This window comes from Terrapene carolina, unplaced genomic scaffold, assembly GCF_002925995.2.
Source record: "Terrapene carolina triunguis isolate 2854851 unplaced genomic scaffold, T_m_triunguis-2.0 Scaffold66, whole genome shotgun sequence".
Taxonomy (NCBI): Eukaryota; Metazoa; Chordata; order Testudines; family Emydidae; genus Terrapene; species Terrapene triunguis.
In genome coordinates, this window is record NW_020664417.1 from 53,272,753 (window position 1) to 53,290,179 (window position 17,427).

General features: G+C 41.5%; 1 protein-coding gene across 1 annotated transcript in view; it reads left to right on the top strand.

The window, feature by feature from the left end:
- The window catches only part of KDR (kinase insert domain receptor), a 35,602-nt gene extending 33,564 nt beyond the window's left edge, over window positions 1-2,038 (top strand). Inside the window, exons 28-30 of the mRNA XM_024216089.2 lie at window positions 223-319; window positions 426-514; window positions 1,445-2,038. Coding sequence (XP_024071857.2) covers window positions 223-319; window positions 426-514; window positions 1,445-1,664 — 406 coding nt within the window. The 3' untranslated portion in view covers window positions 1,665-2,038. The remainder of the gene's footprint in view (window positions 1-222; window positions 320-425; window positions 515-1,444) is intronic.
- Window positions 2,039-17,427: the final 15,389 nt, after the last annotated feature.

Sequence of the window (17,427 nt, forward strand, 5' to 3'; positions counted from 1 at the left end):
TTTAAAAGGTGTTTCTTCGGATTTGGTTGGAAATCAAGGTTTTAGCAGCTGCAGGTCAGAAACATGCCACTTTCTAGCCAGTTTCCCCTTTTCAGTTGAGGTTTGCATAATATGTTTTGACAAATGATTAACTTTGTTGTTGAAAGATAAAGGAGGCTGATATCATCTGTATCTTTTTCACCCAAACGGCTCATGCAAACAAATCCATTCTTCTCTTTACAGTCCGTACCGACAAGGTAGTAAACGAAAAAGCCGACCTGTGAGTGTGAAGACATTTGAAGATGTGCCCGTAGTACCTGCTGTAAAAGTTGTTCAAGATGTAAGTCTGTCTTTTGTTACATCCCTTCATATTCCTTGTGCTGCTTTTCCATTTTTGTGTGTGTTTCCATCTGATCAATTTCTGGCCTCTCTTTGGCTCTTTAAAGGACAATCAGACAGACAGTGGGATGGTTCTTGCATCTGAAGAGCTGAAGACACTGGAAGACAGAGCTCAGCAAGTGACAGTTCCCTTTAGGTAAGGGTCAGCCAGCAAATATGATGGAATAAGACTATCCAGTTTACAGAAGATGCTTAGGCTATGAGTTGTCTCAAAAGATAGACTCTTCTCTGAATGGCCTTAGTGTGCCATATAAAGTACAGAAAATAACCCACTGCACGCCTGGCTGTCTGTGTCTTGTAAGAAGTCCAAGATCTCCTAGGACTTTGTAGCTGTCACTGTGCTGTACACCACAGCTATTCAGAACTTCAAGCAGCAGCACAGAGAGAACTTGTGCTATTTTGCTCCACCTTTACCCTACCAACTAGAGACTACTGGGCCAACGGCACACATTTGAGTGGTTCTGATTCTAGCCTGTTCATAACAGTTTTAAGGGTTTCTATATTTAAAAGCAGACCCATGATTTTCAATGGTCTGGAAGGACATAAGGGGTAAATTTCAGTGCATTGTACGGGATTTTAGTTGTGAGACTCACCTAAAAGTCAATGGGATTCACACAGCTAAAGCCTCACCTACTCCTGTGAAAACCCCTCTGAGGATCTTATTTTTCTAGGACAACTTCATTCCAAGCAAAGGTTCACTGTAATTACAATTGCAACCTCACACTGCAATGCACTGCCACATTTCCAAGCTTTCATTCCACTTCACTCTCAGAGGCCACAGTTTAAATCCCACAGTCAGCCTGTACTGCCATAAGAATGCTCCCTGTACAGGATGCATATTACATGTCATAGGGGAGTGAATGGGGAAAACCATCTCTCCTATAATCCGGTGCACGTTTAAAAAAGCTTTTATATCGGTGTACAAGCCACCCTTGCTAACTACAACTCTTCTCCGCTTCATGCTGGTATTGGAGAAGATTCGTTTGTACAAGTTGATGTGCCTAATGATGGCCTCCACAGGAAACTCTCAGAAGTTATTTCAATGTTGTTTGTATTTCTCTTGCAGTGTGCTGGTGCCCAGTAAAAGTAATGAATCTGTGATGTCCGAAGCCTCAAACCAGACGAGTGGCTACCAGTCAGGATATCATTCTGATGACATGGACACCACAGTTTACTCTAGTGAAGAGACAGAACTATTGAGCATCAGAGAAGACACACCTCAAACGTGCTGCACACAGACACTTACCTACGACACTGGTGTTTCACTCAGCTCACCTACTGTTTAGAACAAAACAAACAACAGGAAATCATATGGAACATTCCTGTATTTCTTAGACTGTGTATTCAGGGCTTATGCACAGGACACCTGCTTTCACAAGAAGGACACGAGTATCACGTAGCAAACTGAGCAGTGATGAGCCACAAGACGCTTGTTCAAGAGACATCGGTAGCTCATGATAAGTTGCAGAGCGCTGTCACTGCCGTGAACATATGTATTTTGTTTCTCTGATTACAAAGTCGGGTTGTGGACTTTGAGACCCAAATGAAACACATGTTGACACTAAGTGTCTATCCAATAGTGTAAAGACTACAGGCAATGGAATAGCATTCAGCAGGGCACTTTGTGCTTCCAATTATATGAAATAAAGCTCCAGCCATGCCTTTTGTTTCTTCTTGCGGCTGGGCTCCAGGAAGGAAATATCACTGTGCTGGTTTCTTGTTTCAGAATTATTTTTTACTCAGATCTCTACAAAAAAAAAAAAGAACCTTCCGATTTAAGCTCTGTGTCTAATTGAAGGTTTCTGACTAAATATAGACTGAATTAAACAAAGACAAGGTTGACGGTTGCTCTCCTTGACAGAAAACACATTTGCCTTGGTAAGACCTGATGAGCTGTATTTCTCTGGGTAAGAGTTTCCCAGTGAAGTCAGTGAATTTGGGCCTGATCCAACAGCTGCCTGAAGTATATGCAAATAATTCTCATGGACTTTAATAGACAATGGATCAGGCCCTGTAACAGGTAGAAATGAAAGTAGAAGTTACCTAAGGCTCATAGGGATCTATAACTTATTTTTAAACTCTTTTTCCTCCCATAGAAGGCCAAATTCTGTGCCGGTATAAACTGACACAGCTCCAATGTACAGCAGTAGAGAATTTGACCCATAAACTCTTGAGTATCAATGACTTATTACATGGCAGCTCAAATTTCTATGAGTGGTGATTTTTCAACTTAATTAATTGCTGGACAGGCTTTTAACTGTGTTCTTGTAGCCCAGAGCTGTAATGATAACACTGTATATGTACAAGATTTTTAAAATGTACAGCTATTTCTACTGAGTTTCTTTATGTATTATTTTTTTTAAGGTTTTTTTTTGTACTGTAACATCAAATGCTGGGAACCACGAGTATAAGGCAAATATGGCACATATAATATTTATAGCCTGTTTATGTAGAAATAAATATAATATATTAAAATATAAATATATATTTTATATATATATATATATATAATGAACATTGTACTATTCACATTTTGTATCAGTGTTTTGTAGCGTTACAAGGGTCACAAAGTTTTTTATAATAGCTGAAGTATCTCACTTTATTAAAAGGGATTGGAAAACATAAAAGACAAGGGGACTTTGAGTAGATCTCTTTTCTCCTCTTTGTGTTCTTATACTCTGCCCCTCACACTAGCTGAATGCTGCTAGTTAGTTGTACTACAGAAGAGCAAATCATGGGGAAACAAAAACAGTAAGCTTACTTGTGTTTTACTACTATCTATGTGTCTAGCCATTTATCTATACACCACTATTGTGTATAAATGTTTGAGTGCATACTGCTGATAGTAAAACATTGGCTTTGCTAATAACTGGAAAAACAATAGCGTTCAATGGAATTGTCAGTGGAACAGAATATTAGCACCTACTGAGTCTTCTGGAAAAGTCTTTCCTTGCAGTTGGGAGGAGAAATAGAAGTCTAAGCAGACAAATTAATGTCCCATATAAATGCTGTTTGTAATAAACTGCATTTTCATGCAAGGTGTTTGAAGCTTTCCACAAATTTTTCCCACAAATGGAGTCAGTAGCGTTCTCATATTTTCTTTTACCTGTGTGCTCACAAAATGGAAGAATCAGGCACAGAGGAAGGACTGGGTGTGGAGGGGGCTGTGCCCACTCAAACCAAAGCAGAGCTTGTATGGTTGGTCTAATTTTACTCTGAGGAGCGGATATGTTCTTTAATGTAGCCCATCTTCTCTCATGGTGTCGTATTCCTGTTTTTTCCATGTTGCTTTCTACATCTAAAATGTTGTCCCCATCTCTATGCTCTTCCTTCAAATCCAGCCTCAGAATCTCTTTTTTTAAATCTTCCTTTACACTGCTGACCACCTCTTCTGATCTATCTGCTCCTCTCTTGCTCATTAGCAAGATTCAAAGATTGGGCATTTATAGGGATATCAGGAATATCCAGAGTTTTAATGGTTAATGCTGAAAAAAGTGTAGGGGATAGAAAGCCTCATGATTCAGGTTTTAAGACGGTCACTAATTATTAGAGTTTAGGAGGAATCCTTCAGGGGAGCAAATTAACCCACTTCTACCTACCGTGGGTTCTTATACCTTCCTCCAAAGCATTTGGTGCTAGCCACTGCCGGATCCTGGAGTTGATGGATCACAGGTCTGATCCAGAATGGCAATTCTTATGTTCCATTTTAAATCTGTTTAAAAATATAAAACTATAGTAGTCCTTCACATAAAAGACACATTATTTGCTTTAACACTAGTCTCTCAGATCCATGCTCCTTCGTCTGTTCTCTTCATATTCTATCACTGCTTAATTTAAGACCAGATCCTGATACCTTTATGCACGCAGAGTAGAACCTTACACCACAAGAAATCTTACTAAATTCAGTGGGACTGCTTGTGGTTTAAGGTATTATTCAGTCTGACTAAGGCTACTGCAATCTGGCTCTTAGATTGCAAACTCTTTGGGGCAAGGATCATCATCCTTTTAACCTCAGGAAAGCACCATACATATTTCTGGAGTTCTATAAATGTTTGTTAATAGTAACAACACCAGAGAGAATAATAGATAAATACAGTTAAATAATCCCTCCCTGAGACCATGCCAATGGAGCCAAAGTGGTTTGTCACTTAAATCCTATGATGGCTTTCCTTTGAATTATATTGTTGTAATGTATATTTGTTATTTTTTATATAATGTAGGATTTCACTTTTATATAATGTAGGATTTATATAATGTAGCATTTTGTTTTGACTATGTTCCGTGTCATATTCTGACATAAATACATCTATCAACATCACATTCCTGAATGACAATTTTTACAAAGTCAAGTGAAGACAGCAAGTGTTGTGTTATAGACCCAGTCGTACAACATTGTATCTGACAGGTGCCTAGAATGTACGTTGCTGATCTGTGCATGGAGGAGTCCCTGCAGAAACTAACCTCCTAATGCCCGAGGGGAAATGAGGGTGTACCGTCACTGCAGCACCATCTCCTCCAGATTTAAAATGCTCCAGGCAGGGGGAGTTTTGAAATCTGGATCTAAATGTTGCAATCTCGGTACATCCCCAGTTCTGGTCTAATATATATGAACCACAGTGGTGTGTCAGTGGTACTCTTCCAGCATCTGAGGTGCACATATAACAAACAGAGCATTAAATGTATCAATACCCTTTAAAAATGGCAACTTAAATATTTTGGCTAAGGACTTTTTACCAGTATTGACACAGCTCCTTGTCAGCCAATCAGATTGTTCCATGGGTCCAAATCATTTTATGAATGACTAAGAAATGCAGGCCCAAGCCCCCACCTGCTTTAGGACAGGAAATCAGTCTCTTTCTTTATTTTTACCTATATTCAGTTTCAGGAACAAGAAAAGCTGTTATAAATATGTTCACATATTTGGCACTTAGTTCCATAATTCTTTTCTGCAGCCATAGCAATTACATCCTTAAAGACACCTGGGCTTTTTATTATATTCTGAATGCAGCATACTTGGCTAGACACAGTCAGGTCACATCTGCCTTGGTAGATGGTTTACATTCTAAAATACATGTTTTTAAGAGACTCACATCTCAAACAGCCCTGGCAAAGCTATGATACCCCAGAGACACAACCCCCTCCCTATGCTCATCTGCCCCCAAAGGAGAAATGGGATGAAGCCTCAAAATTGGATCTGCAATTGGAACTCCTGAAGTTCAGGAGTGTTTCCATTATGGAGTTTTGATTCAGCCCCATTGTAAATACAGGGCCAGTTGCAAGGTTTGGGTTTTGAATGATCCCAGAAGTCAGGAATCTTCAAACACAGGGTCTGGGTCCAGCTCTCGTCAAAAGATTTCTAATTTTGGGGGCAATCTCTATGAAACACAGTCCATGCATAAGTTTTACCTATGAACTTTTCCTCCCTCAAAAGCAACTACACTTCATGAAGTGATGGGCAGCTCAGTTGGCCAACTAAGGCTGACTATCATGCACTCCGCTCCATTCTTCTGAAGTGTACAGCACCATGTTGAGGCCTACAGGGATTGGGTACTGGAAAGAGCAGGCCACTGATTTAGCTAATACCATATAGTCATTTATTCCTTTGTCCACCCCTCTCCCCCCAAAAAAGGCAAGAAGCTGTACTGCAAGTGATAGTTTTTCCCTGGGTGCTGCTGCTCCAGTGGGAGGCTATTGTCAGGGGCTTAAATCCGGCTTAATCCTGCTGTAAGACCAGTCTAACAATGGGAAAACTTTGCAGCTTCGTGTCTCAGAATTAATTAATGAATTTGTCAGAATGCTTCATAACAGCTAAACTGGTAATAAAGCAGGATAAACACATTCTTAGTTTTCTTTCTAGGCTCCCAAACAGTCACACCCACAAGTGATCGATCACACTTCAGCGACCTACCTGTCACCTATGCAACTGCACACTATGGCACAAAGAAAAGCCTGTGCAAAACTGCTCTGTTCCCGAAGAAAAACCCAGGCAGCTGAGGAATAGCAATGCGACCTGAAAGCAAGGGCCGTGCCCACCACCACAGGGCTGGGGGCGTAAAGGGCAGGCATGGCCTGTTGTCTCCTTAGTTTGGGCTTACATCCCAATGGCTTTGTGCAGTACACGTCTGTGCTGTCAGACTTCCCACAATTCCTCCTGTCTGAGTGCAACTGTATGCTACCACACAGAAGTCTCTCTACTGGTCTGCCTCCTATACTTCAGAAACATAACATTTCCACGGCATTTGGGACCTTCTTCGGGTGCATGGGGTTTTGTCCCTGGAGGTATCATCCTACAGTACTTACTCAGACAAAGCTCCCAGTGGTGTAAAAGCTACAATGGGTGCTTTGGCTGAGCAAAACCAGCAAATGTAGGTCCAAAAGCTTTAGCATTCAGATGGATTAAGCTGTGGAAGGCTCCCTATGGAGGTGGCAGAAGTCCATTACTTGGGTCATTTAAAACAAGTATGGAGAAAACATTAGAAATGTACTCTTGGGACAATCCTGCAATGGCAGGGGGATGGATTGGCAAACCTAACAGGTCATTTCCAGCTCTTAGATCAGTGGTTCTATGTATAGTGTGTTCAGAAAATGTGGATAACCTGAAGAGAAGATGATGGACTTTGGCATTTTCCTATGACTGAAACCCAAACCATGATTCATTTGAGATTCACCCATCACTAATATAAAGGATGACTACATGCACTATATTACATCACAGCATTGTGTATAGCAATAACAGAGAAAACAAAGTTAACAATTGCGAAACTATCTGATAAATTTATTAGGTATAAAAGCTAGATTATAAAGACCTTTTCTTTGGATTTCAGACCTGGGTTTAAATTCTGCTTGGCTGAATGATGTGTTGTAAGTCACAAGCTATGTCCTCAACTCCTGCCCTCCTGACATTTCAGCCTAATTAAATCCTAGAAGGCTTCCCTGGGGTCATCTGGAAACATAGCAGGAGTTCTTAACATATGGTGCTGATAAGCATTGCAACAGCTGAGATAAGGAGCTGTTTAATGGAATCTTAGGAAGCTTGGGTTTTGTTACTATAAAACTACAACGTAAACCATAATCCCTACACAGATGTAATTAGCTGTTAAGCATATCAGATTCATGATGAGAGGTGTTCTGGTAGCCCATAAATTATTCACTGATTGCCACCGGTGGGTTAAAACGTGAAGTATCTCAGACTTGCATCTTGTTAGGATGACATATTATGATGAATGATGAGGTTTGCTTTGGTAGCAGTTTTACTAAGCTTGAAAAATCAAACATATGTACCTGCCACTCTGTCTAAAGTGAAACAGAAGCTCTGGTGTCATAACAGTGATCACAGAAAAGTATCAGCACCATTTGATTTTTTAAAACTAGAACGAATAAAGCTATTAAAATTTTCTTTCTGTGAACTATTTTGGTTAGATTTTATGGGCCTAATTTTACTGTTCAGTGGGAGTTGAGGCTACTCAACATCTCACATGGCTGGCTCCCTAGTTTGTATAGTGCTCTCCAGCTCTGAGGACGTTTTGAGGAAAATTAAAAACATGAATTTTTCATTGAGCTTTGAAACTCAGCTGCTGCCCCACCACTGTGCAAGATGAATTGGAAATCTGTGCACCTTTAGTTTTATTTTCTTAGGAACAAATTGTGCCGTGATGCAAGTTACCTCCATGTGGATGTTTACTGGAGAATCAGAACTTCAGGGCATACTACACTGAGAAAGACAAGACAACAAAAAGGAGAATTAACTGACACTCCTTCCTACTTGGGGTGCATATAACTCTCTCATCAGCTCTCAAAAGTTGCTAGGCAATAGTGTCCTGCTCTCAGGATCACTGATGAACCACTGATGATTTATTTTGATGATATAGTGCTTCTGAATTGTGTTCCATTGGCTGAATATGTGCCATTACATCCTGCTGAGGAATGATGTTGGGATGGAATGGAATTAGTGCTTTCTAGCTTCCTTGTGTAATTTTCAATTAAGAGCTAGTGAATTAAGCTACTTAATAAACTCAGTGGGTAAAATCCTGGTTTTATTGAGGTCAATGGCAAAACTCTCATAGATTTCACTAGGGCCAGGATGGCACCCAAAGCTTCTAATTGACATCTAGGTTTTCAAATACATATTATCACAAACATCACAAGCAAAATTCACCCTGGGTGAAATGACTCAAAATGAGTTTTGAACAATTTGATATGAACTTCAAAAGTCAGTCAATTTCATCAGAAAATTTACCACATTTCAAGAATGAAAAATGTTTTCATAATTGAAACTCAAATTTGCATGTTTTTGATGCAAAAATAACCTTATTTTCAATTTTCTTTTTAAAATGAAACATAAGCAGCAGGGGCACACCCAAAGCAACATGGTGAAAGTTTTCTTGAGACATTTCATGGGCTAGTTTTCAACAATTTTACCTAGCTCTACCCATTTTAAATGCACTAATTTCTATATTAAGTCAGTAATGCCTTCTGACATGCCGCTGAGAAATAATCTTGTCTATGAAGATAGTTGACGGACTGTTAAACCATAGTGAAATGCATTGTTTTATTCTTGCTTCACTGCCCTTAGTAATAGTTTGGTATAAATTTCATTTCTTTGTTAGATACAGCCTAGAATTTTTTGGGAGTTTATATCCCTTCAGTTCTTAGTCATGCAAAATTTGTACTGAAGTCAATGGGAGTTTTGCATATGGTGGATAGCAGGATAAAGTCCCTTGTTGCATTTTGTTATTGCCAGAACAGTTGTTTTAGAGAGTGTATTCCTGTTATGCTTTTGAATAGGTTTGATATGACAGAAGCCAGACAACAAAAGAATATGAGAGTGTTAAACAAAGATTATACAGCTGTTACCGTTCTGCACCAGGAGATTGTCTGAACCCACCATTCCCCAGTCGCTATCCAGCAGTCCCCTCTGTGATGCATTTTTTTGGCATTACCAAAGGCTGAAGCATCTGGGGTCTGTATGGGCCACAAGGAGTTCAGGTCAAACCTGTGCCTGCTTCTTTTTTTGTCTTCCAGTCTAATCAGGTGACTTTTAAAAATATGACTAATTAAAAAAAATACCAAAGGTTGCTGGAACCATGTGCACTTGGCAATATTATATACTTCAGGTTGGCACTAATGTTTCTGACTGGCCAGCAGGTTTTGCTGTTGATTGACACAATGCTTACTTTACTCCTCTGCTTAGAGTTAAGAGCCTGCTCCAAAGTCCACTGAAGTTGATGGAAAGGTACCCACTGCCGGCTGACTTCAATGGGGGTTGAGGTCTAGTCAGCACTTCCATTTGGCCACCATGCCAGGATGTATTTGATTCTGTTTCCATTCATGTCAGTGCCAAAACTCCCATTGACTTCATGGGAGAAGGACTGTGCCATTGTTTGAAGAGGTAAAATAACACACTAGCCAGATATACCCCCAAAGTTTGCAAATACTAGTCAGTGTTAGCATGGCCTTCGTACCTGACTCACTGGTTTCACCTCAGCACTGATGCTTCTGGTTGAAGAAATATTTCCAGGCTTGAGCTGAGGTTGCTCCCTATGTGTTCATAATAGCCATGTTTCCTGACAGTTTGAGGTGGCTCCTGCCTGGCTGCATGGCGGGATAAGATGTGAAACTACATTGCTGGAATACAGCAGCACCATTTACTAGGGCAGACCAGCAGAACTGAGTGAAAACATACCCTATCTTATCAGTTACTTAGTAAGCTAAGACTCAGGGGTATAACAAAATCTATTTAAACTCTGGGTATTACTTATGAACACAGCCCTCAGGAGATAACTTCACAATAGGAACTTTTTGGGTGCACTTATGTGTCATTTTCAATTACAATCACAAAGACATCTTTATATTTTCTGATAAAGGTCTTAATCTGGCAACAACTATTTAGCATTACAGTTTAGCTAAGTACTAAAGCAGCAGGGAGTGTGTAGATAAAGCAGTATAATTATAAACGTACAGATTGGTAATGTTATAAAAACAATTGCGCTAGACAGTTCAAACCACGTTATCATACTAATGCTGCTATTTGTTTATGAGGCTAATTCAGTTTTATTATCAATTTGCACCTCAGTATAATTATATTAGAGAAATCAATATTGTATAATGTAGATTTTCATGATTAGGCTGGGTCTGTTAGATGAGGCCAGTTTAAAAGTCGATTTATGCAGAACTGTTCATCATGAAATGGCGACATCATCCAAACCCCTCAGATTTTGAGAGGGATTGTAAAATCTGGCCCTAACCTTGCATCCCAACTTCACAGTGATAATTTGAGGTATATGACATGTTAAATTGCAGAATAATGTGATGAATTGCATTCATTTTGCACATTTACCCATATCTGTTGTGCTAGGCATAGTACAGACATAAGTTAAGAGATCGTCTGTCTTATCTATTAGATGGTAGGCTCTTCAGGACTAAGGATAGGGGATGGGGGTAGAGAAGGACTAGAACATACAAGCAGAGTGAACAATGCGATGCTCTGCAAATGTTATCTCAGGTCCACCATTTTTTGTTGTTTCTGGTTTCTGCATTAAACTTTTTGTTTTGGGGGCGTGTGATTGTGCTGGGAGAGGATTAGCTAAACATACAGACAAAAGGAGGGAGTGGGGACACTGAAGGGAGGGAGAATAAGAGGAGCAAGTAGGACACATGGAAAGATTTAAGAGGCTGTGAGGTGGGTGGGGGGAAGAGGGAATTGAAGCAAATAGCCCATCGGTAGAAGGTAAACAAAATCCAGAGGGACCACCACTGGGCAATAATGGTATTAGTTATTGTAAGATATTATAGCACTTCTACTGTATACAGTATCTTCCTTCAAGGCCAGTATAGTTGGACTCACGAGGCTAACGCAGCCTGGCTTTACAGGCAGAGATACATACAAAATAGTATCAATAAAATTTTTTGAAACCCTCTCTTAAAACATTTCTGAGGCCTGGTTTACACTACAGAGTTAGGTCCACATAAGGCAGCTTACGCTGACCTAATAAGGTCAGCATCTACACTACAAGGCCCCTCCCACCAATGCAACTCACCTGCTACATCAACTTTATAACTCCAGCTCAGCGAGAGACGTAGCGCTTAAGTTGATATAGTTAGGTCGATACAGTGGCAGTGTAAACAGCGTGTTGCTTATGTTGGCTCATGGGTGGTGGGTATAATAAGCCAGGGGAGGCAGAGCCTCCCCTGGTGCTTGCCGCTGCCTCCGGACGCCTGGTTGCAGGTTTCAGGGAAAGTTTTCCCTTTATTATACCACATGCAGGTTCCGGGGCGTCTGAGGAGCTGGTATGTGCTATTCAGATTCCTGGGTTCATCAATAATCTCCCTGGATTCCAGAGAGATTACTGATGAACCCAGGAAGCTGAGTAACACATACTGCCTCCTCAGCCACCCCGGAACCTGCATGAGGCATAGCAAAAGCTCAGGTTCGTTTGAAAGAAACGCTATCATGCTGCGGCTTTTCCCAGGTGACTTGGGGTCTGGGGAGGGGAGGCATGGCTGTGGCTGGCTTGGGGCTCCTCTGGACAGATGGGGAGGCCTCAGGGCTTTCGCTAGCCCAGGGCTCCTCTGGCCGAGGTTGGGGCGCTCATTGCTCTGGCCGGGAAGGGACAGGGAGGCTTGGCGCTCTAGCCCAGGGGGAGCGTGGGCGGAAGGGGTGGAGCCGGGGGCTAGTCTCCCCGAAGTCACCCACCGTCCATGTGTTGACCTAAGTGACCTCCAAGAGGTGTGCCACAATGCCCACCGTTACCGCTCTGGTCACCGTTTTGAACTCCACTGCCCTGCCGCCAGGTACACAGGTATGCACCCCTTCCCTCATATAGCCTCGGGAAGTTTTGAACTTGCTCTTCTTGTTTGCTGCCCAGCTGACCATGTCCGCTCCACGCAGCAACCACGCTCCTGCCTGGCGTACATGGAAGGTGGTGGATCTCCTGGGCCTGTGGGGAGAAGAGGCTGTGCAGTCACAGCTCTGCTCCAGCTGCAGGAACTTTGGCACCTATGGCCCGATCACTCGGGGCATAGAGGAGAAGGGCTACAATAGGGACATGCAGCAGTGTTATGCAAAAATCAAAAAGCTGCAGCAGGCATACCAGAAGGCAAGGGAGGGGAGGGAAGGGGAGGGGGAGAGCGTGGGGCTCCAGGCTGGGGGCGGGGGTCACATGTGGAGTCACGTGGGGAGGTCACGTGACCCCCACTCCCCTCTAGCTGGTGCAGCGTACCGATAAGAAATGAATTCTACTTGCACCAGTGGTAAAAACAGATACAACTGGCATTCACTTTTTCATATTGATGTAAACTGCAGATACAAAGGTAAACATAGGTATATTTGCATGGGCTTAGAATAAAAATCTACTGAATTTTCAGATAAATTTAAAAGAAAAGAGAAACTAAAAGAAAGATAATTTATCTTTATTATTCGCCATCACATGGTGGCTGCTGCTAACATTCACAGACAATAGCAATAGGTGCATGTGCATTGTTAGAGTCGCGCACGCACAGCAATCATTACAAGATTTATAGCATCCTGCCAACAAACAATGCCAGGCTCAGCACACTACAGCAACACGCATTCCTGTGGCTCATTGTTAAAATGCTCCTTCCAGGCCTCCCTCACCCTGAAATACTGCAGAATCTGGAGCATTGAGTTCATAACACACAGCACAATACTGAAGAGCAGTGCAGGATCCATGCTTTCTAACAGAGATGGCTGACACGCAGGTTTACTAGGGCAGTTGAAAAGCTGCACAAAATGTAGTAGGATGCCCATGGAATAATGGGATTGAGAAAACTGCATCATGCGATGCTGAACTTGCCCACATGAGCCACTGCAAATCCTTTCCAAAACACCCTGCGGCCAATGGGATGGTGGGATAGCTACCCACAGTGCACTGCTCTCTATGTTGATGCAACAGCTGCTTCTGTGGATGCGCTCTGCTGACACAAGGAGCATAGTGTGGACATGCAGCAGTGGTTTAATTACAGTGGTGGCTGTACGTTGACGTAACTTAAGTCAATTTAACGTTGTAGTGTAGACAAGCCCTAAAAGTGTTGCTTTAACATATGTGGCCCACAAGTTGTACATGGTATAAAGACTTGACTGGCACTTGTTTGGAATGACCTGCATAACTCACTCATGACTTCGCCACTATACATGGCTTCCTCTCCTCTCCCACTGGACTCCCTGTTGGAGTCTTTCCTCTATAGTGTTTTAGGGGTAGGGCCAGAGAGTGAATCCAGATGGATAACAATGTTGCTTGAACCAGCATTAACTCTGTGACTACTACTGGCAGGCCAACTCAGCTGCAAGAGGACTCAAGCTATGGCAGCACAGTACGTCTGTGCGGGTAAATGTAGTGGACAGTACAGCTGCACAGAAGGAAGGCCATCCATTGCCTTTTCCTGCAGAAGCTTGGAAGCTGCATGCTAGAAAGGCATTCCCCCCTTTCCACTCTGCAACCCAAGGAAGGATTTTTTGTAAACTCCAAGATATACCTTGTAGATATTGAAAACCTCAAGAGTGGGGGTTCTCTGCAGGAAGGGATATCAGGCTTGATTTATTCATTATACTGCATGGTGTTAATGAAGAAAAATGGTGGGAGAAGTTGGCTAATTCTTCACACAAGCAAAACACTAAGTTAATTTGAACATTATTGTCTAAGCAAAGCAGTTCTTTACTAGCTGAGTCTCAGAGCGTATGTGAAGAATGATAAAAGCCTAGGGGACAGCATTTTAAAACATGTGCTAAAAGTGGAAATAACTTTCACCTGAACTGCATAGTGAAAGTTAATAGTGAGATCTACTAAAATTGCTCCATTTTGGCAAAAGATTTTTGGAGATCACTGTGCCCCACCATGGAGAAGGTGCAGATATTGCATAAAACACGATTATGCGCTGATGTGAATAGTTCTTCAGCACCACAAATATACTGCATACAAGACAGTATTTGGACTGCTTGTACAGTACTTCAGGTGCTTATTTGACAGTCACCCAGGAGATCTGATGGGAGAATTTAGGCCTCGATTTTCAGTCTTTTGGCTGCAAATGAACAATGCATTCCTAACATTTCAAGTATGCAGTAAGGACATCACTAGCTATACCATGCTTACGACAAGTGATACAAAGGAAATCTTCTACAGTATCAGGAACTGAGGTATTTCCTACACATTCTGAACACATTGGAGAGTGCTATATATAGATATCCTGCAAATTTCTACTGGCTTGCCAAACAAGACAAGGAAACCTGTTTACTCTTTTTTTTTTTTTACTGAGAGAAAAATAAGAAAATTCCTTTCATGTAAAATGGCTAAAGCGAAAAAATAAACATGCATTTTTTTCATTTTCCATTCTGCATTTGTATTTCCAAACTGTTGACTTTAGTAAATACTAAATCAGGAAAAACCAGGCAGTGCCTACTCTGGGAAAACTTACTGATGCCACTAAGAATTTTACACTGGCATGGACTTTATAAGGGACATTTTCAAAAGGGCTGGTTGGTGCCTAACACCCATTGGAAGTAAATGGGAGTTGAGCACCTAATTCACTTTTGTACCTTTAAAAATCTCCAGACCATATTAATATTAGAAAGATGCTCAGATATGATGGTCCTAGAAAAGCCCATAAGTAAATAAACAAGCAAGGCTAAAAGCTCAATCCTGTGAGTTGCAAGATCTGTGCACCCTCAACTTCCATGCAAATCAACAAGTCACTGAATCTGATCCTGAACAAGGACTTGTTGATTTGACACTTGTAGATAAAAACAGAATGTGGCTCAGTGACTTTAAGTGACATCTATGCAAAATATGTTAACTTTAGTGAAGCTGCAAGAGTGTAACTGGACAGAATTTGACCCCATGATTTTATAATCCATGCGCTGTGCACATTTGTAGTAGATTTCCACAGTGTTATATGGCAGCAGGTAGCCATTGTCTGATCTCTTGCATGTTTTTTTTAATAGTGTTGAAGGAGCTGACCAGATCTCCTTATAAAATTGCACTCAATAGAGGTCAGTTCTTTGTTTTGATTTAGAGCACTATTTCTGCTTATTGCCTTCCTTGTATTTATCATGGTCATTCTGCCTGTTGGTACCATGCTGAACCCAATTCAGGAAGCTATCCACAAATATCAGTTCAGTAATAGAGGATATAGACCCTTGTCAGGAATGACATCCAATCAATTTAAAAACTGTTATCCCTGGGTGATGGGCAAATATCAAGTGGTTTGCAAGTTTTCCCAGGAAGCACAAAAAACCTTGGATGCATACCAGAACTAACGGATCCTATTGGCTGCACAAATCTCAGCTAGAAATCTTGCAAAACCAATATCTCATGAGGTTTCTGCAACTTTCTGCTTCTGACCCTGGGCACAGCTTGAAGAGTGTAGGCAATCAAAATGGAAAAATGATAGGAAGAGGGTTGTCTGAACAGTTTAAAATTTGTCATTAATCAAATGACAAATTAATTAATCAATTAACCTTTTCCTCCACTTCCTCCATCTCCACCTTCAGTCTGTTTTGTCTACAGACTGTAGCCTTGACTGTAAGCTCATTGGGGCAGAGACTGTCTTTTAAATAAGTGTTTTTACTATATGGTGCTTCGAACAATGGGGTCCCAATCCTGATGGCACCCTTAGATGCTATTGCAATATAAATAAATTGTTAATTATTATTGTTAGTGTTATTAAAACCATTTATAAAGTATATTTTCAGTGCACTATGCAAAGGCTCCCAGATAGCTCATTCATTTCAAATATGCCTCAAAACTTGTGACTCATGTGATGAATGTGGGAATTTTCTGTAATCTTTTTATGAACTGTCTGTGTGACTTTGTACTTATCCCCTTGACATTGCTACCTCATGGGGGGGAAGAATTTATTTTCTCCATGGGACCTGGGTGAGTAGGCTAGTTATTTGAGACATACAGCCACTAGGATTGTCTGGCCTGGAATCAACACATTTGACTGGAAGATCCTACAGAAACAATGGGAACCCCAGTGACTGAAAATTAGCAGGTTTCAGAGTAGCAGCCGTGTTAGTCTGTATCCGCAAAAAGAACAGGAGTACTTGTGGCACCTTAGAGACTAACAAATTTATTAGAGCATAAGCTTTCGTGGGCTACAACCCACTTCTTCGGATGCATATAGAGTGAAACCTGTCTGTACTGAGCTATCTTGATTATCACTTCAAAAGTTTTTTTTCTCTTACTTAATTGGCCTCTCAGAGTTGGTAAGACAACTCCCACCTGTTCATGCTCTCTGTATGTGTGTATATATATCTCCTCAATGTATGTTTCACTCTATATGCATCCGAAGAAGTGGGTTGTAGCCCACGAAAGCTTATGCTCTAATAAATTTGTTAGTCTCTAAGGTGCCACAAGTACTCCTGTTCTTTTTTTGAAAATTAGCACCTAGCTGAAGAGGCAGCTGAGCATGAGACCACAACATGGCTGTGTCTGGACAACAAGAGTCAGGGTTAAGAAAAGCAGGGTATACAGACATGGGGGTGGGGGAAGCTCTCTGGGGATTGTGAGATAAAGAGGACAGAGAGAACAGAGATGGGACTCAGAGAAGCAGGCCATGGCAAACTCCTGACTTCCACCTAGCTTCTGCCTCTCTCATGCTAACACAAGAACTTTCAGATTCTGTAGTCCAGGGGACTAATAAATTGTTACCTTGTTTTGGAAAAGGCTGTCTGGTATCACTGCAGATACTTATTGGTAGCACTGCAGCCTGAAGGGGTAGAAAAAGTCTCCTGCGGGAGTCTGGCACGGCTGGACTCACTACAGGGAGCCACGGAGCAAGAAGGGGATTGTTGGTGCCCAAAGGCCCAGTTTTGGAGTCGTGGAGGCTATGGGTCTGCCCCTGCAGAACCAGTGGGATCCTTGAAGACCAGCACACTAACAAGGTGCTCCCAAGAGTCGGGTTAAAGGCCAGAGCATAGACTAGACCCCATGAATCCATGACCATTCCTAAATGGTTTCCAATTAAAAATGGCATGCCCTGCTGGCTGGAAATTTGTAAAATATTTAGTGAAGAATGGCATCATTTTCAAATTAT